A 21,570-nucleotide genomic window follows, 5' to 3' on the forward strand; every position below is an offset into this window, starting at 1 on the left:
TAGAGGCTCACAGTTTATTTTTCTGTATGATTTGCTAAATTTTTAAAAAATGCAAATAGAGGCAATCTGCACTCCTACCAAGCACCAAATCCATATCTTGCAGGGAATTTTTTTATTATTATTATTAAAAATTTTTAAAGTTTTACAATAAAAACCCCTTCCCCAATCCCTCCCAACCCACCCCAAAACCCTCCCCCGTTCTTCCCAGAGCTGAATAGGCTTAACTAGATCTTAAAAGAAAAAAAGTTTTAAACCCAAATAAACCTTAAGCAAATATAATTACACTCAATAAACAAATTGTAAAATACTTTAACTCCATTATATATAAAAAACAAAAAGAGGAAAAAAAAAGAGAAAAATAAAAAAAAATAAAAAAATAAAAAATTAAAGAATAATAACAATTACACTTCTAAATAATATCTTAAACTTATATAAATTATTCAAAAGCTAGATAATATTTTCTTATATCATACTTATATTGTATAAAATTTATCCATCTTTTCCACACCAAAAGATACTTCTCTTGCGATTGATCTTTCAAGAAAGCCAAAACTTTTGCCATTTCCGCTAAGTAAGAAACTTTAAAAAACCATTCTTGCAAAGTAGGCAAAGATTCCTTCTTCCAATATTGCCCTATTAACAACCTAGCCGCAGTAATTAAATTTAACATTAAAATAATCTCTTTATCATCACAATCAGAAACAATACCCAACAAAAACAATTGTGGAGTAAATTTTATCCTTCTTTTAAAAATTCTTTGAATATTCCACCATATCTTAATCTAAAAAGCTTTAATACTTTTACATGACCACCAGATATGATAATAAGTAGCATCCGAGCAGCCACATTTCCAACATTTAGGCTGCAGGTTTGGATACATACGAGACATTTTTTGTGGATCAAGGTGCCATTTATAAAACATTTTATAAAAGTTTTCCCGTAAGTTTTGGGCTTGCGTGAATTTAACATTCCTCACCCAAATAATTTCCCATGTATCTAATAAAATCGGTTCATCAAAATTTTGTGCCCACTTAACCATAAATCTTTAACTAACTCTGCTTCTGAATCCAATTCCACCAAAACACCATAAATTCTTTTAATGTGGGTTCGACTTTGATCTCTAATTTGTTTTAACAAATTCTCATCCTCTCTAAGCAAGCCCACCTTATAATCTATCTTCCACCTTTATCTTGGAGCGAATTTTGAGAGACAGACCATGATGCTATTCATGCCACTTCTTTCTCATGTTTCCATAGTTAATGGTTCTCTTTGGAACAGACATAACTTACTGTTTTTGTAGCATGTGACAACCCAAGGTTGTTTTCTTGAATTTTTCTTGAAGCTCTTTTGTCCTTTGTCTCTCTCACACACAAAAGCATAACACACACACACACATCCATTTCAAAAAGGATAAAGACCCATATAGCAATGTCTGTAGCAGTTTATAACATCAGTTGTTGGCTGTAACTGAGTTTTCACTTTGAGTGAGAATGCTGTTATTTCTTAAGAAAGTCTTTGCCCAATGCAGCCAACGGACCTTGAGAAATTAAGAAGATTTGGTCTGGACGGAAGATTATCAGAAAATCTCAGGCTGTGGACTGGACTGGACTGGACTGTTGAAAAAACATCCCAGAAGGAAGAATAGGGAACACCTACGTAGACGCAGCCAAATCTTATTTGAAGGAGAATTGATTTTATTACTTGTCTAACAGCTTTAGGAAGGAAGAAAGCTGTTCTTTGTGGCTTTCCATTCAGTAGAATCCTATTACCATTTCTTTCTTCCACTCTCTGACATATTCCTAAAATAGGTCTAAACATTTCCGAAGTTACTGACATAATTGTGAAATGGCATTTTATGTCACTTATTTATATGCACATGGTGCACGTGCATAGATCTTGGTGGCTTCACAGCTTGCCTCTCACACTAATCAGTCTCAGCTGAAGATTAAATTCCCTCTGACCATTTGCCTGAGTCTTTTTGACTTTGTCAGTGCGGCAGCTACTTTTGACATTGAGGATATTCTCTTCCAGTAAAAGAGGGTATCTGTGGCTCAGGGCTGAACTGCATAATCCTTGGTGCTTTCTCAGCTTGGTTGTTTGCTTGCACACAGGCTCCTGTGCACCGATGATGCCCCTGTGCACTGACGATGTTACTTACTCAGGAGATGAAATAGCTGCAAGCAAACTACTAAGCTCAAAGAGCATCAAGGACTCCACAGGAAGCCCTTTTTTCTGCAACATCCAATAAACCAGAGACCCTGTTCAGTTCAGAAGCCAGATTATCAATCAAGAAGCTATCAGATGAGATCAGGGTCATAGGCCCTGAGGTTGAGCTACGACAGAAGTAGGCCTTGAAGTAAATATATCACAGCATTTCATTTGCTGCATTGCTAAACCATGGTGAACATTAACTATGGCTTGTGAATGTTAACAATAATGGTTGCAGGACACAACTGAAGCTAAAAGATTCCCCTGTCCAGTCATTTCCAACTCTAGAGGGCGGTGTTCATCTCTGTTTCCTAGCCAAGGGAGCCGGTGATGCTTCTGTGGTCATGTGGCTGGCGTGACAATACGCTGAGGTGCATGGAATGCTGTTAATTTCTCACCAAAGAGTACCTATTTATCTACTTTCACTGGCATATTTTCAAACTGCTAGGTTGTCAGGAGCTAAGGCAAGAACAGAAGCTCACCCCGTCACACGATACTAGGATCTCAAATTGCCAACCTTCCAGTCGATGAGTGCAGCATCTTAACCATGGCACAACTAGCTTCCATCTATTTCTCAGACCTGCTATAGGGAAAGCGATGTGCCTTATTCACATTCTACCAACTCTCCCAGTCACAACTTTCCAATGAGATGTTATATCAGGCAATGGTCAAACAAATAGCTCCCATAAACTGAGCCATTCTGGGCTGTTAACCACCAGTCTCTTTGAAAAAGAAAAGGATTCCGTCTCTAGAGTTATCCAATAAAAGTCACTGACATTGTCATATGTTCCAGTTAATATATAACAAGTACATTATTTCAGGCTTTTAACTTTTTCTCTCTCTCGAGGGAGGGAGAATAAACCCCAAACAAAAAGAAACACTGAAATAAAAAATATATTGATATACAACACGGTAAACTGAGGCCATTAAGTAGAATTGGATGATCAACACCAAACAAAGATTTTGCCTGAGGGAATGCTAACAAGCATGAGAAAAACAAATCTTGCTTTAATTTTTTTTCTATCTATAGAACTTTTTCCAATCCAGATGATATGACTTCCTAGTTTAAAACTTGCCCTAGTTTTCATTTCATGCCCTTTCCAAACTACTCTTAAGAATCCAGAAGGTGACTGATATATTTGAGAGCTGACATCAGGTTCAGCCACACAAATACGGTGGAGCAAAATGATCAGTCAGAATGAATAATCAGAGCAATAAATTTTTATCTTTTCTCCAAGAAGCATTAAATAATTCATAAAATCAGTGATGGAAATGACTGAATCTTAGCTTTGTAAAATCCTTTGGCAAATTAGGATGAAGGCAAGAAACGTAAAATATGTACCTTGCTAAAATTTACATATCAAGGCACCGGAAAAATAACAGATGATGAAGAGAGACTAGGCCTGTGAAGCCAGACGTACAAAATAAGTTGCTTAGCACCTAACCTGCTTCAGTTTCATGCATACGTCAACAGTTATAAAAACAATCTTTAGTGGCTTTTTAAGAAACTCATTATCCACTTAGCTATACTGTAAACATTCTTAACTAGAATATAGGCTAACTAGGACCTCATCTATAGACTGATCAAAGACTTTGAAGGTGGCTTTGGTTCACCTCTCAGGAATTCAAGAATTCTTAGTACTTAACACAACCCTTCTAGAAAAAAAATATGTGCTCATTCTCAACACCCAAGGACAGAACCAACAGGATAATATTAGCCCCACCTCTTCTGGCTGGAAGGCAAACTTCAACTTTTATTTTATTTTTAATTTTGCCATCCAAGAGAGGCTAACTCCTCCGTGTTAGTCTCAGTTGTCTCTTGAAGAAGAATGGGTTACTCGTGGTTCTATTTTAGGCTGAAGAATCAAAAAATGAGAGGGAGCAAAACAGCAAGAATAACCATTAAGATGAAGAAGTGAAGAGATACTTTTAGAAACAAAGAAGATGCCAAACACACCCGGGCAGAGAAAGATCTATATCTTGTCCTTTCCCTTTCCTGCCTCCCCCTCTCCCCCAAGCCTTTTTCTTGTAGCATTGGCAAGATTTCAGAGGGTGATGACAGCAACCAGGGACCTGGTGTCATCCATCCGGCTTTTGTTCCAGACCACCTCATTGATTCCTGTTCCAAAAACAAAAACCTGCCGATCCCAGCTCTGATTGACAGAGCCAGTTCCTTGTTCTGGTGACTAGAGTCAGACAGCCTGACAAGAGAGATGCCATTTAGACAGCTGAACAGAGAGCTGGGGAAACCATCTTCAGTCCTATTCAGCCCAAGGCCAACAGTCCCAGTTAGAAATGTGACTCGATGACCTAAAACTGAGGGCAATTTTGTTTGGCATTGATGAACCTGGAGTTTCTGACGAGGGGAAGAGATATTCAGATAAAAAGAAGATCACAGCAAAGGCCTGCATCATGACACATTCAAGGAAGAGCCTCCAGAAAAACATGGACAGATGCAGACAGGCATTTAACCTCCATGTTGGCAGAATACAACAAGTTGTTTTCCAGAGAGAAAAGATACTACACCCAGAAATACTCCAGAAAATATTGAGAGACAGAAAGGCTGCTTGGTTAACCCATTTGCAATAGTGACAGTAATAATGGTCAGCAGGTAGCTTAGTTGTCTATTCTTCTGTTCTCGGAACAGGAGAAGTAATGGATACACTAATGCCAGGGTTCTCTACACTTTTTTTTCCAAACACCAACCCTGCCCAATATACCACAAAAGATAATGTTTCTCAGGATGTCAGTAAGCTTGCTTATCCCATTCTGTTCCAGGAAGCTGTTGCTTTCAGCAGTAATGAAAATGACCCCCCCCCCTTTTTATCACCTGCCAATGCAAATAGATATGCTGAGCCAATAACTAATTCCTCATCCAGATCCATGACTTTGTGCCTAGAGATTGAACAGACGCATTTGTTAAATACCAGCCAACTAGAGTAAACAGTCAAGATCATCTTGTTTCCAAACATTCAGTCACAAGGAAGACCTATCAGAAGAGTTGATGGACATTCAAACAACAGTCTAGAACAGGGGTAGGCAACCTTGGCTCTTTTATGACTCGTGGACTTCAACTCCCAGAATTCTGGGAGTTGAAGTCCACCAGTCATAAAAGAGCCAAGGTTGCCTACCCCTGGTTTAGAAGAAGGAACCTTGTGACAACAATAATGGAATTATGGACCTTATTGGTTTCCTATAAACCAAATTGAACAAGAAAGTGGCAGAAAATACCTTGTGAGGCAGGGCATCACTTTGGCTCTGCCTTTCAATAGTATGCTTTGTTCTGTTAACTGATTTTTCCGTATTTGTAATCGTCAGCTCAAAATATTAATTTGTAACGCTTGCCCAATTCTCTAATGCAAAGGATTGGATGTTGTGCATTTCAAGAATGTTCAGAACATCTTCTGTTTGGCTGGATTTAGACAGACTATACTTTTGGGTGTAATTAGTATTAGCAATGGTTCAAAACACTTTTTAAAAAATATCTGACACTGTGTTCATTTCATTGATACTGTTCTTCTTGTTCTCAGTTAAAGTCATTTACCGATATCTGCACACAATCAAAGGTTGGGCTATGCTGCGTTGCCTGTCATGCTCTTTGCTGTATGATACCTGATTACGTACAAGAAAAAGTGCCTTTATATTCAATAACTTTTATTTTCTTCCAATGACCATAATTAAAGTAGCCAAATCTCATTAGGTATGCAGCATTTGATATCACATTCATTATGCAAATTCCTAGTCCCCAGATATCCTATATTAATACTTTATGAAGCAAGTAAAGAATGGCTTAGAAGCAATAACAGCAAATATGATGGCAAAAAATTGAATATTGTTATATTATTTAAACATTAATGCCCAAAGTATGGCCTATTCAAAGATAGTGTTTTAGAAAAGATTTCTATTCCCCAAATCACAATTTTCACACTGAAAATTTAAACTAGAGAATATTAAACATCCAACTGTATGTTGATATTGCAAGTCTTCACCTCATGCAAATTTACATCAGGAAATCATTTCCTCCCTTTTTTTTATTGCCAGGTGTGAGTGATGTTCTTTAAGCAATCAAAGCATAAACTATGCAGGTCACCCAAATTACTTAGAAATGCCTGTGTAAAAGTGATTTAAAAATCTCAAAATAGTCCAATGGGGACTGAAAATGCTCAGTAAAGGAAAGCGAGGATAGAAAACAGACACAGAGTATCAATGTATAGAGCATAAATTATTTACTTTCTTCTTCTTTTTACTTTGCTTGAAATTATAGGCAACTCCTATCCTGAGACTTTGAGTAGTTAACCGTTCCCCAACAAAATAATGTTAAACTACAAACATAAAATTAAAAATTAATATTAAACAACAGTCAAACAAAAGCCAAGAACTGGCATCCTCGTTCACCCTTAGAAGCAACTCAAATATCTATGATATCCTCAAATGCTTTACAAAAGAGCCAGGTCTCTGAAATACAACAGGGATGGGACCATATTCTGAGTAAACTGTTCCAGAGAAAGGGTGACACCAGCCTATCACTGACATTCTTAGGGGAGACACCTCTACTAATTCTCATTGGATGGACAGAAAACAATTGGAGTAGGCAGCCTCATAAGATACTCAGGCCCAAAACTATAAGTTTTAAAGGTAATAATTATCTTTGAATTGCATCCAGAAATCAACCGGTAACCCTTAAACTCCTGCCACACACATGGGTAACATGGAGACAGCCCATGGCCACATGAGCTGCCACATTTTGAACCAGCTGTAGATTCTAAGTGACCTTCAAGTGCAGCCCATGTAGAATTAATTACAATAGTCAAGAAATGAGGTGAAAAGGACATAAATGACCATCCATAACCAACTAACACAGAAGCATTCAATAAGGCCATATTCTGTTGCAAATTTCACTTTTTAAAAAAATATTGATGGCATATATTTGTTTGTTCTCACCTAGAAAGGCAGAGGGTGAGACAGTCCCATTGCTTCTGGCTACCATGACACTAATGCCTGTCTCCACAAAAGGTACAGAAAAATCAATAATTTGGGAGCGTTCCTCATTGATGGTGAGAGACCCGATGGCCATATCTGCTCGGTTGTAATATACCTGGAAGGTGAAAGAACAGAAAGAGAGGACATGAATAATATGTCATTCAACAGAACCAGCACCAAATATAGATACCAATAAATTTCTGCTTGCTTTCATTTTGCATTCCTCAGCAAATTAAAGAATGAAAGGTAAATATGATCTGATGTCAATTTTGACTCCTGGTGACTTTGAGAATACATACATCCATATGGTTTTTTGGAAACAGGATGGACATGGTTTGGTTATGTTGGAACCATGAAGAGTTGTATTTCAAGAGGAGCAGCCATACAATTCTGTTAAATAAACAAATGGTTTCCTGTTGTTTTCTTTCACAACTTCTTTTTTAAAACTTTCCAATGTAGCCCACAGCCCTGTTTTTCTTTGGAGGTCTCCCAGTTCAAACTCTAATCAGGCCCAGTCTTGCTTAACTTCCAAGCACAGACAAAATTGGCCAGGTGCTGCCCCCTGTTGAAAATAAGCCTTTGTGTCTATGCAGGCTTACTTGAGAATAAGCCTCACAGAACTCGGTGGGACTTATTTTCAAGGGGAAAAAAAGGTTGTACTTTGAAGGGACCTCTTTGCATGGCAACCCTACAGATACTATGATACTACCAGTACTTCAGATCAAGTGTACTTAAGAAGAGAGTTTTCTTGATTGAAAATTTCTGCACCTGGATGAATCCAGCCCTTAAAATGTGTTCGTGCACTATCAAGAAACATTTTCCCACTATATATGGCTCTCCTAACCCCATTTTCCCCTCTGCGTGTCAAGATTGCCACTGATGTCCTCTCAGTAGAGACACAAGCAAGGAATAGATTTGGCCAGAAATAGTGGGACGCTTGATTCTTTCACAACTCTGCCCTTTTTCTCTTACAGATACTATATAGCAGTGGTGGCGAACCTATGGCACGCATGCCAGAGGTGGCACTTGGAGCCCTCTCTGTGGGCACATTTGCTGTTCCCCAGCCTCACCTCCCCGTGACCCCCTCCTCACCAGCAGCCCCCCTGGAGGAGAGTTGCCCCCAAGCATGGCCCACACGGAGCAGCGCAGCCAAGGACATGGCAGCCAGGCAGTGTGCCCAAGTCTCTGCCCTCATGCTCCATCGTGCACAGTTGGTGCTGTGAAGTGCGGGCAGAGGGCGTGGCCACCATGGTGCTGCTGGGCTGCCTGGGCGATCTGTGGTGGCCCCTAGAGGTGGTGAGTGGCCCTGCGGGCAGGCAGGGCGGAGGACAGGGTGAGGGCAGAGCAGGGGCAAGGCAGGGGGTGGAGCGGGCGCAGGGCCAGTTTTTGGGCACTCAGTCTCTAAAAGGTTTGCCATCACTGCTATATAGTTCTTGAAATGCTTCTGAATGGACATCCAGTTCAGAAGGATTTAGAGTTTAGAGCCGTGGTGGCGTAGTGGTTAGAATGCAGTACTGCAGGCTAATTCTGCTGACTGCCAGCTGCCAGCAGTTTGGCAGTTCGATTCTCACTGGCTCAAGGTTGATTCATTCTTCCATCCTTCTGAGGTCAGTAAAATGAGGACCCTGATTGTTGGGGACAATAGGCTGACTCTGTAAACCATTTAGAGAAGGCTGTAAAGCACTGTGAAGGGGTATATAAGTTAAGTGCTATTGCTATTCTTCTGGGGCTAACACAAAACAGGAGGAGAACCCTGAAGTGTAACGTCTCAATTTTTCTATTTCTTTTCAGGCAGCACACCTAGGTGAGAAATCCTAAAGCAGGCTGCCAGATTAGGAGTCAGTCTAAATATCCCAATCAGCACCAAGAGGTAGGGCTCTTGACACTCAACAGCCTGTCATCTTATTCAAAGGATGGCCTAACCACACGCAGCAGACTTAGTGTTAGTTGCATGTAATGGAAGGTATGCATTTTACACATGACTATCCAAAGACAAGAGACTTCACTCCCAGGTTAGCATATCCCAATGCCAACCTGAGAATAAGATTCTAGCTCCATTTCACATTCCACAGATTGCCCAAGAAATAGACTAACTCCCTATTTGTAAAGCCATTTTCTTAAGGCTGCCATCTCTTCAGGCTGAAGCCCACAGACAATGCTGGTGACTAGTGAGTGGTGGGTGTTCTTTCTAGTTGAGGGATGCAGGAAGGATAAATATATGTGTTTGGAGTTATAGAATTTTCATTGCCTTTGGTCTAAGCTAAGTCAGCCTTTAGACACGTGTTACAGTTCAGAAGGATTGTATAACTTTAGAAGAGAACCAGAGTTGCATGTCTGATTTCATTTTCTCTACCCGGAGAACTTCTGACAAATACCAGTGCACCAAACCTGTAGATGTAGGTCAGTGATGGCGAACTTTTTAGAGTGCCCCAAAACCAGCCCCTCCCCGCCATCCCCACCCTTGCCCACGCCCGCAGGGCCACCCACTGCCTCTATGGCTTGCCACAGATCACCCAGGTGGCCCAGCAGTGCTATGGCAGCCACGCCTTCCACCTGCGCCCCACAGCATCAACTGCCCGTGACAGGGCATGAGGGTGGAGTCATGTCCCTGCTGCCCGGCTGCCATGTCCTTGGCTGCACTGCTCCACATGGCCATGCTCGGGGGCAACTCTCCTCCGGGGAGGGCTGCTGGTGAAGAGGGGGCCATGGGGGGAGGTGGGGCTGCGCGTGCCCACAGAGAGGGCTCTGAGTGCCGCCTCTGGCATGCGTGCCATAGGTTCGCCACCCCCGTGTAGGTGGTTAAAATCCAAACAATGTGACTTTTAGATACCTAATTCCTTACCTCACCAATCATGCCATTCCATAAACCATCCACTATTTTACCATGTTTTCCATTTGTCACCAGGTAGAGATCATAGGAGAACTTCACAGTCTTGGCTAGTTTCTTTAGGATGTCAATGCAAAAACCTTTGCAGCAAAGTTTGGTATATGGGTCCATAGGTTCATTCCCACTGGAAAAAAGATGAGAAGGCACTCAACAATCAACCTGTGTCCTCCAAGCAAATCATGCCAGGACTATGTACAATTGCTCAAATCAATTGAGCAATTGTACATTTGAGACATCCTGAACCTAAATCACTAGGCCCTGGCATGTTTCCTCAGAGCCACATTATAGTCACTAGCCCAATTCCTCTGTTCCAAAATAAAAATAACTAAACCATTACTAGGATGTGGCAGTCTTGTATCCTTATTGCTATTTATAGTCCTGTTGTCTTTAGAAAAACACAGTCATAAATAATCAGCTTGCCAGCTTAGCATGGCCCTGAATAATGGGCATGCCATCACAGGATATGACACATTGTAAATGAGCTGTGTAACTTCATCAGTGCCTAGAATGGCTAATGTTCCACATTTGTTACTTTCTGGAGCATCTCCTTGGTGTGAGGGCCATTATAGAAGGCAGGGATGCCTACATACAAATGCTCACACACAGTCCAGCTGTCAACATGTACTTTTTCTATTATTACTCTCTAAGCCAGGGATGGGTGGTCTTCGGGGATTGTGTGTGTGTGTGTGTGTGTGTGTGTGTGTGTGTGTGTAGGTAGATAGATAGATAGATAGATAGATAGATAGATAGATAGATAGATAGACAGACAGACAGACAGACAGACAGACAGACAGACAGACAGTGGATGAATGAATAAAAATACCAAATCCAATCTGAACATCTGGCTGATTGTGCAACCCATCATAATATATTTTTAAGAATTTTTACATAAATAAAAGCAAATATGAAGAAAAATATGAAGAAAAAGGAGAAAGAAATAAAGAGAAAGAAAAATAAGTGCAAAAGCAAAGCAGAATAAGAAAGAAATTTGTTAAAGAAACAAGAAAAAAACATGCTACTTTTGACTTTCAACTTCAATAATTATAAACATACTCATTATTTCTTCTCCTTCTTGGTATTGCAAAAATCTCCTCAGCTAGCTCTGATATCTTTACAATCCATTCCTTCATTCAAAGAAGTTCAGTATGCCTTCAAAGAAGCTCACTTTAATTAAATCAAACAACAAAAATCCTAAAATTCACCATTTGGAGCAAAGTGGCAAACAATGGCTCATAAGAGCAAGAATTTACCAAAAATTCAGAATCAGGATGCTTCTGAGAATTTTGGGTTGGTACCAGAACCAAGCTCACTAGTCCTTTTACACAATCATCCATTTTTTGTTTTCCCCAAGCAATCCAATTTAGGGTGGGGAAAAGATGTTAATTTTGCAAATTATTATTTTACAATAAACTCTTAAGGAGATGATATGCTATCTTTATCATCAAGACAATTCTTAATAACATCTGTGACAGCTTATGAACCCAAGAGGAAAGGAAAGAACATAAGGAGGACCTTGATGGGTCAGGCCATTGACTCTAGAATCCTGTGTCGCCCAGCAGGTAAACAACAGAAGTATCCAAGATATTTATCAATAGGACTGGGAGAAATCATATAATATTTAGCACACTGTCCAGCAACAGGAGAAGAGATCATAGGAAAGAGAAAAAGTTGGAGCTCCTGCAGGGGTGGGAAAATTTACCGGGCAAATAAATCTCCTTAAACAGGAAGCACTCACAACTTCCTCCTTACAAGGAGGCTTTGAATACTGTTTGTTTTCATATTTTTAGTACTGTTGTATGGATTGTCTTCAAATTTACTTCCTAATTGGAAGAAAGAAGCCTCCCCTTCCCATTCTCATGTTTATTTTTGCTATGGATAACGGGCCATTTTGCAGACTTCTGAGGGAGTTATGGTAAACTTCGTGAAAACAGAACCAACGAGCGCGGTAAAGACCAAGGAACTGGTGAGTAGACTGATTCCTTGGAACCTCTCCAGATAAGGAGAGGATGAGAGATCACCCACCTGTGCTCCAGATGGCTGCTTCTCAAGGGGAGACTGCAGGACAGCAGTTTCCCACAGATTTCAGCACATGGGATGAAGAAATTATAAATGGAATAAGGGTCCAGATAAATTTGGAATATTATTTTTACTATAAGATGCTGAAATTAACTATAAAAAGTAAATAGCTTCTTGTGGGAAACAGACTTATTTTAGCTATCCTGGCTGTGGTTATGTCATAACAAAGATAAATTACTAGTTTCTACTTTATTAGAAACTAGATTCTAAGCAGAAGGAAAATAATTATAAGCCTGTTCATGATGTCAGTTAAAGCTGGAACATACAGAATGACACAAAACATTATACCATCAGAAACATTAAAGAGAATCTTTGAAGAATGAAGCCAGAAAGTTCTATTAGTTTTCAGTTTAAATTTATTAGGGGAAGAAAGTAACTTTCTTCACTGGGCAGGAACATTGATGACACAATCTTAATTATAGGTCAGTAACAGGCAAATTATTAAAAAGCTCAATCTCTGGGTCCCAACATGTATGAATGCAGATTGATTGCTAACGCCAGCCACTTACTTCCTTTGACCAGCCATAGCCCTTAATCTGCAAACCAAGTTATGTACTATTTGCTTCCAGGCAGTGGTGGGATTCAAATATGTGAACAACCGGTTCTCTGTGTGGATGCCGCTTCCGAAAGTCCTTTCTGGGCCTGGGCAACAAAAAATTAGCTACCGGTTCTGCTGAAGTGGTGTGAACTGGCTGAATCCCACCACTGCTTCCAGGAATTATGACTGATTATTCATTGCTCAGTTTGAAGCAGAAACATGAACCTATTCCTGGTTCTGTTCAACACTAACCAAGAAAATCTACCTTCAAACTCCTTGATATTTTAAATCACAGCTAGAGAATCTCAGTTTTGCAATCCTGAGAATCTGAATTTCACTGCAGAATTCTGATGGCACAACCACAAAATAGCATGGTTTCTCTTACTCTTTCAGGAAATAGTGGTCAAAATAGGAGAAATACATTTTAAATTGCAAATTTAATTGCAAATTAAAATTGCTACTACTCCCAAGCTTTTCTCTTAAAACTTGGGGACAAAAAGAGCAATCTGTTATTCCCCTACATACATAAGATAGCCATACTTGTTTTGCACCACCACTCAATCTTGACTTGATTTCGGTCATGAAGATTACTCATGTTTCAGAGGAAACAGCATTTTCTGTTCATCTAAGACTATCAATGTTTTATTTTCAAACATCACTACAAAATTACAGCTACTTTTATTAATATGAAACAAGGATTCTTAGCCTGGGGTCTACAGACTCGTGGGGAATCCATGAATAAATTTCACGGGGTCCATGAACTGGGATGGGGAAAAAAAATCCTTCATTTTCATAACCTATAATTGAAATTTAGCTTTTCATTTGACAATGAATATAGTATATGAAACAAAATAATAGATGACCTCTAGATTTCAAAACTGTTTGTTAACTTCAATCTCATTATCTAAAACCAATATGCCCTTAAAAAACATGGTTATGTGAAGTACTCTCAAAGGGGATCATGGTATCTGGTGTAAAATACGTTGAACGTGAAACCAAGAAAGGACAATAGCCCTAACATGCAGATATAGCAATGGGAAAACTTTGTTTATTTTGTATTTCCTTCTTACTTACAACTTTAAAGGCCCTAGATCGTGCCAAAAGGGGAAAAAAGGCTGGTAAGAGTAGGAACAGTTTGCAGCTAACTACCATTTTGACTGTGGCACACATGAGTAATTTTCCCTGTTAAATGTTTCAAAATTGAGATCTCCATTGACTGTTAATCATTTTCATCAATCAAAACAACTTTTACCTCTAGTATCACCTTAGGAAGTGCACAAATGGCATTCCAAACAAATGGCAACTATTCTTCCATCCATGACCTATTATCCATCATGTTTGTGTTCATTTTATGCAAATTTAGTTAACAGCAGGCGATCAATTAAAATATAGCAATTCAGTTCAGGTATCCTGCTCTTTATATGCTTCCATTAGGATTCATATGGTTTCAGACAGAGAGGTACAGAATAGGCACTAGGAAGTAAATTTTATCATATTATCAGTGCCAATCATTCTTTGACCCTGCAGGCTGGGAGGGATGAAACCTATAATCCGACACATTTGATGGGCAGCACATTAGGAAAGCCTGCACAGCAGCTCTTTCTGGGCTCTTTCTGAGGCTGAATTGAAAGCCATTCCAGTACTACTGACTTGAATGCCAAACTTGGTCCATTCACCCCATGCTTTAGATGGGTTGCCTATTCTGAATTCATCCTTTAATTTGAAAAGTTTTCCAAGCTTGCGGCAGCTACTATTCAGGCTTTTTCACCATTCCTTTTTTCAGGGAAAATCCAGCAGAGTGAAGGATTGATGTGTTCCAAGGACACCTTCTCTCAGATGTTCACCCAAGTTGGATAAACATTTCCATCTTATTAGGATGCCAATAAGAAGAAGATAGAGGCAGCAGCAATACTGGACAGACAAATGCATAAGTGACAAACAGGTTCTGCTACTGAGGGAGACACTTGGCTGATAACCTTTAGTTTCAGTTAACCTAAAGAGTTAAACCTAAATTATTAAACCTGCTTCAACGTTTATCTGATTCCCTTGGTGAATCATAGAAAGTGGATATCAGGGTCCCAAATTTCACTATCATAATCATAAAGTTAATAGATTATGCCTCTGTCTCTATGACAGATAAGTAGGATTAAATCTCCCATAATTCCTAGGCAACACAATCAAAGGACTGAGGGATGCCATGGTCTGGAATTCTGGAGGAGTTGTCGTTCCCATCTGAAGGACACCAGATTGTAAAACACTTTATGATGAAACAGAAGGCAAGTAAAAAAATACCAAATGAATGATGGTGGACAGCGAAGAAAGCAATCGTTTTAGGAATAACATTAATGCAACTGGTTTACATTAGAAAACATGTTGGGGTTTCTGGACAAAGATATATACATTGGAAACCAGCCCCCCCTCCCTTTAGCAAGCCAACCCTCTGTTGGCTCCAGTACTGCTTTCTCCTATGCCATCCTTTGAATTCTTCCCTCTCATTTACCTGACAGAGGAGTTGGTCTGTTTCCGGCAAGGGACTGTATTGCGGACACATACTCCAGTGGATGGATCTGTGTTCTCCACAATCACAAATGGTCTTTCTTCAAGGGTAGCCACTGTGAGGTGGCGATTATCTGACATGGGCTGCAGGAAGGATCCATAGCGTGGCCACACTGGATATTCCATGCGGATAATTCCCTTTTCCCATTTCCCCACCTGTGCAGTAGCAAAGAGTGAGGGATGCTGTTTGAACCAGGTAAATAGAGTGCTTTCGGATTTTTATATACCATTGTCAGTAGGGTATCAAGGCTCCTTGAGAATCATTATCACCATCATCGTCAACAATATCAGAGGAGGAGAAGACCATACGAAAGAAGAGCCAAATCTCTTTCTTACTTTATAGTTTAAAGCAAACCAGCAGCATGAAGTGATCCCTGAAGTCTATACAATATTAGAATATATATACCAAGTCTGCTTCTAGAGCTCTGGGACTGGATACCATTGACAGCCTTTGCTCTATCCAGAAAAATATCTATAGCCTTTGGGTAGTCATAATCTAGAACAATTTGCCAAACAGTTTGACAGTAATTACTGAATAATGAGTGATCTGAGACTATTAAAGTTCCATCTGTTTTATATGGATACAGCAGTCAGACATTTTATTTCTGTTATACTCATGGATGGTGATTAGTTTTGCACTCATGCTGCAAATGGCATTAAGCTATAGCACTTCGCAAAGAGATATTACTATATTAGCTTTAAACTGTGCTGGATTTTTAAATGACCCCGAGGAAATCGTCTAGGTAATTATATTTATTTACAAAGATTGGAAATGAATGTGATGTAACTCCTAGCAGAAATTTTTTGGATTTAAAATGGAATAATGGTACAGAATTTTTTTGTTGTTGTTCCGGGAATATTTGAACAACTCCAATAACTAATTATAAAATGGACTATCCTGCCATTAAGCCTGTTTTCATTAGGCTCTCCATTTGCTCTGTCACTTGTATTCTTCTTACTTAGAACTGCAGCCAACCACTGAGTAATGTATCATCCTAGAAAACTTGAGGGCTAGTATATTATTTGCCTTACTGGAGAAACATTTGTTCAAGAAAAGATATTATCAAGGCATAGGTTAAATAATCATTCTACTTATGCATGGAAAGCAAGGGGGAAAAATCAATTTATCAATATGCTAGGATAGTCATCCCTCTCATGAATCCTATTTGAAACCCATAGTGGAATGTGGAGAAGGAAGGAAGAAGGGAGGGAGGGAGGGAGGGAGGGAGGGAGGAAAGAAGGAAGGAAGGAAGGAAGGAAGGAAGGAAGGAAGGAAGGAAGGAAGGAAGGAAGGAAGGAAGGAAGGAAGGAAGGAAGGAAGGACCAAGTCTTTGTATGGCTAGATCAAAATTGTAAAAACATAAAGGACACTATAATATGGCCTTGTTAGATTTTGTGAAATACCAGAAATGAAGGTAGGATGTTTTCAAGCTTTTAAAACATTCTTAACATTCTTAAAAGTTTTGCTAATTTCTTGCTAATATATGTATATATATAACTGGTTGCATTATCGTGGCCCAAGAAAACAAGAAGCATTTAGGAACATTTCGTTTATGATTACCAGACTCACAAATCTTAGTTTAAATATAGATTGAGTATTATGTCTCCTTTTCTAATTTGTTTTTTTAACTCAACTGAGAACAAAAGAAAAATGGACATTTAACACATCACTAAAACATTGCAAAAATCAAAAGGCCTTCTTTGAATGGCTACACGACTTTAAAGTACATGTAGATGATTTCTCTCTGAAGAAAGCAGCATGATGGAAATATGGCCTTTTCCTTAGTTAATGTACATTCTGCATACAACAGCAAGGGCCTTTGAAGCACAGCTCTCAAAACATATTACTCTTCCAGACGTCCGTTCCCAAAGCTTGAAATTCTTAAAACATTTCTTCTATTTAAATTAAGTTCCCATTATGTTTCAAGCCAAATTCTATTTATTTATAACGGTTCTGAAATTTACAAATTTCAGATATGAGACCTCTAAACAATTCCTTTCAAATTTGGTTATACTCGTATTGTAAGTGCAACTCAATAGACTGTTATGATATAAAAGAAGAAAAGTTAATATAAAGTGGAGAATTGGAGCAGGGGGATTTTTTGTTTATGATCCGGGATGTCTCCTAAGCCGTTCATTCATGGAGTATTGAAAGCAGCTAAAAGAGCAGTTTATCCTAAAGTTGCAAATGCAGACAAATTTTACATGTTTGAATAGAATTGTATTCTTTATTCCTAACAGAATTATTGAAAACTCAGTAATAAATTACCATGTCATATGGAAAATACTTGAACAGAGAAAGTCATATCATAAAGGAAATGTGATAATGGAAAGCAATTATACAAACAGCTCATTTAATTAACACCAGTATCTTTCTACTAATAGTGTTCATCTCTTTCAGATTATTTTTGTAATTATCCAAAGATAACATAAAACCCAATCAGATATATTTAGATAATCTGCAAAGAGGGAAAATTGGAGAAATACTTAGACAACTTGTTTTCCTTTTTTTTTTTTTTTTTTTGCCAGTTGCAATATAGAAAATTACACTGCAGATGCTTAGATGTTCATTTGTGCATATGGAGAGCAGGAGGATAACCTCATCAATATTCTCTCATTAAGAGAAATATGTAATTGCAGGAATAGATTCTAACAAAATTGATGGTGTAATCTAAATGCCCAGCTAGCTAGAATCATTCTAATATTCCTCCAGTTTTCTGGAACATTCTAGGTAAATGGGATTAGAGCTCCAGAGCTAACAGATATGGAACATTCCTCGACATTAAAAACCTGGTCAGAATAAATGAAATGATCTTGGAATGGCAGAAATTAATGTGGGCTCAGGACATATTATTATTTGAGATGGAGCAGCAAACAAAGCATCACATTATTTCATATAACTATAGTCCCTCTTTTGCTTAAGGTGACCTTGTTTTAAAATGTGATCATTTGGGCTGATTTGTGAGGAAGAAAATAAAGGGGCAATTGCATATTACTCCTATAACATAACGTGGAGTCTTTGGCACATGAAAGGTTATTCAAAAAGTAAACATAAGTAAAGATTCTTTGCTGCTTGAGATAGAACTTAATTCAATTACTGTTGTCCCTTCAGGATAAATGAATACCAATGACCTATGTGGCTTCCTCATTTAGCTTAATGGTACGACCAACTCTTGTGAAGCATAGGCTACATCAAACATGGATATGATATGTGATATAAAAATGTAAATTAAATGCAAAGCTTTGAAGCCAAAAATCTAAACAATTTTCTCTCATTGAATTCTTTTTCGTCTGAAGAGCACTAATCATACTTCCCAGAAAAAAGGGCAATTTGGAAAGCTCTGGTCCTTTATCTTTTGGATTGACACTTATATTAATGATGATATGGTTGACTCTTAATGAAAATTTATCCTTTTTTTTTGGGAAGACAGTAATTTATTGGCAAGCTTTCTAATATGCCTACACGTACCTAATCTCTAGTACATAAGCAGTTTAAGCCAATTTCCTTTCACAATATTTGCCGAGTTTTATTTTTTTTAATTCAATTTTTAATGACTGGAAAAAAAGCAACAAAGTCATCTTGCACAACGAGCATTCATCCAACTGAGTTATGTGCCTTGTGGCATGTGATGCATCAAACCTCCATTGCAAATTAAACAAATTAGTTGTGAACATACAAAATAAATGAATCTAAAAATTCATTTCATGGTGCTTCAATTTGTTTATCAAATGAAATTATTTATTTTAATGGCAGGGTAAAAAAAAGACTGCACTGCGCAAGTAAGAAGGACAATAGGAGGTGATTCTTGGGGACTGTCAATTGCCAATTCTTGCACAGAATTCTCAGACTTGCCAGCCTTCTGTTGCAAAAGCCAGAAGGAAATAGGGCTGTTGTAATGAATTCCAGAGAGTTGCCTCTGTTCGACCCAGGAATAGAGCAGTTCTTCCGAATCATTGTGCATAACCCTAATATCCATAATAGATATGGGTTTTTAAATAAGATCTAAGAGATTTTTGAGTCAGTCTTTCCCATTTGGCATATTCAAAAATGTTAATTTTGTGGTCTTGCTGGTTGGGAATTCAGATAGACATGGTCTCTCTGTATCTGAGGGAGGGCTGCCAGTATCTTAATCTAAAGAATTCCCAGGTATGTAGCTATCCTCCACTGTTTCCAGTCACAAGTAAATTCAACTGGAAAATAAAAGTAGACAAATGATATGAAGCCAGATTGGCTTCATCTGCTTATGTATCACAATTAGGTGTGCATTAGATCCAAAGCAGTTCTTTCAATCATTGTCAAAGCCTTCATAGCCCTAATAGGTATTAGTGAATGTTGCAATTAAGCTTAAAATGGGGGGGGGTGAATTATAGACAAACCCATTTGTAGAACAAGGAAACTGTAGTTCTAAGAGGCTATGCACTTAAGACAAGATGTTGGGCAGGAAGAGAGGGAGGGACAGAGGAAGGACCTTACCATTTCCCAGAGTCGATGCCGGTTCAGCGAAATCACCACCATGGTGGGCTTCACCAAGTAACCACCTTTGTTGAAGGAGAGATCCTTTTTTTCCCATGTCACGTTGAGTAAGTGCCTATTGAGAATAAGGAAAGCCATCAATCTTATGTTTTGGTATAACCCATTCTTTTTTTTTTTTTTAAACCACATGCTCTCAAATTTGGCCTTACATCCTGGCTTTATCTTGTACAAGTAAGACGGCAAACAGGCGCTTTATACCAAGGCCCATCCTTGCTGCCAGCTAAGAACTCTGAGGTCTTCAATGTCAAATGCAGAATGGGAGAAAGTGTTTTAATGTAACGTTTTGCAAGTCTGGCTATGGAGAAGGCATTTATTCGTTAAAGCTGTATGCTGATCTTTTCATTTCCAAGGCAAGACACAGAGAGGGAGTTTCTCCACATTTAGCCCCATAGGCCTCCAAAATGAATTGGGCTGGAAAAGCCACCCAGCAATTACCACGAGCAAGGGAGAATGCCAACCCAGTAGCATCCACTGCCCTGGCACCAGTTCTCAGTGGCACTGCCATCCATTTGTTGCCCTATGTAAAAAGGGGCACAATCCCCATGTGGGTTGTGATTGGTGGCACTGCCCAGTACCAGCTGCAAATATTGATCAGCTTATTCTCACTGGGCCTCTCCCAGAGTTTCTAATTGCTACAGATGACATTGTTTTTTTGTGGTGTACATTTTAAGCGTACTTAAGAAAGACCTGTTTTTTTTCAATGCAGCTCTTAATTTTAGATGATGAACAAATTTTAAAATGAAGATAACATTAAAGTAAAATAGACTCAAGAATGCTGCAATTAGAACCGATGTCACATGAAGTGTTAATATCACTGTATAATGCATTGATAAGACAGCAGTTGGAATACTGCATCCAGCTTTCATTACCACATGTGAAAAAGATGTTGAACTCTATAAAGAGTGCAGAGAAGAGCAGCAACAATTATTAGGGGATTGGAGGCTAAAACATATGAACAGTTGCTGAAATTGAGTATGTCTAGTTTAATGAAAAGAAGGATTAGAGGTGATAGCATGTTCCAATATCTCAGAGGTTGCCACAAAGAAGAGGGGGGGGGTCAACCTATTTTCCAAAGCACCTGAAGCAATGGAGAGAATCAAGGAAAGAAGCAACCTAGAACTAAGGAAAAATTTCCTGACAGTTAGAACAATTAACCAGTGGAACAACCTGCCTCTAGAAGTTGTGAATGCTCCAACATTGGAAATTTTTAAGAAGAGATTGGACAACCATTTATCTGAAATGTTATAGGGTTTCCTGCCTGAGCAGGGGGTGGGACTAGACTAGAAAATCTTAAAGGTCCCTTTCAACTCTGTTATTCTGTTAATTACATTCTGAGTTCACCTTTTCAACAGAGGTGCATCAGTTGTAGCATAACATAGCTTCAGGAGTTTGCTGGGCTGCTCTCTTACTGTCACCACTTCTTGGAGATGAAGTTTCCTGGAGTGACTGATCTCAAGAAGAGAGCAGTGTTGGGTGGGATGGCAGTGACACATACTTCATCCTAGTATTCCTCTCTTCCTTCACTCCCTTGGTAGTACAGATAGTCCTCAATTTACAACCACATTTGAAGCCAAAATTTCTGTTGATAAGCGGAATGGTTTTACTAAATTTTGTCCCATTTTACGACCTTTCTTGGCACAGTTGTTAAGTGAATGAATGCAGTTGCTAAGTTAGTAATACAATTGTTAAGTTAATCTGGCTTCCCCATTGACTTTGCTTGTCAGAAGGTCACACATGATCTCAGGACACTGCAACCATCATAAACATGAAACAGTTGTCAAACAGTGGTCA

The 21,570-nt window shown here is 38.9% G+C and overlaps 1 protein-coding gene across 3 annotated transcripts in view; it reads right to left on the reverse strand.

Annotated features, from left to right (window-relative positions):
* The window catches only part of GRIN2C (glutamate ionotropic receptor NMDA type subunit 2C), a 93,557-nt gene that overhangs the window by 26,371 nt on the left and 45,616 nt on the right, over positions 1-21,570 (reverse strand). For all 3 annotated transcript variants that reach the window (XM_039342877.1, XM_039342876.1, XM_039342878.1), the window contains 4 exons: positions 19,720-19,834; positions 15,190-15,401; positions 10,031-10,199; positions 7,150-7,303 (listed from right to left, as the gene is read on the reverse strand). In XM_039342877.1, coding sequence (XP_039198811.1) covers positions 7,150-7,303; positions 10,031-10,199; positions 15,190-15,401; positions 19,720-19,834 — 650 coding nt within the window. The remainder of the gene's footprint in view (positions 1-7,149; positions 7,304-10,030; positions 10,200-15,189; positions 15,402-19,719; positions 19,835-21,570) is intronic.

This window comes from Crotalus tigris, unplaced genomic scaffold (genome assembly GCF_016545835.1).
Source record: "Crotalus tigris isolate CLP2741 ecotype Arizona unplaced genomic scaffold, ASM1654583v1 scf7180000017814.3102382, whole genome shotgun sequence".
Lineage (NCBI taxonomy): Eukaryota > Metazoa > Chordata > Lepidosauria > Squamata > Viperidae > Crotalus > Crotalus tigris.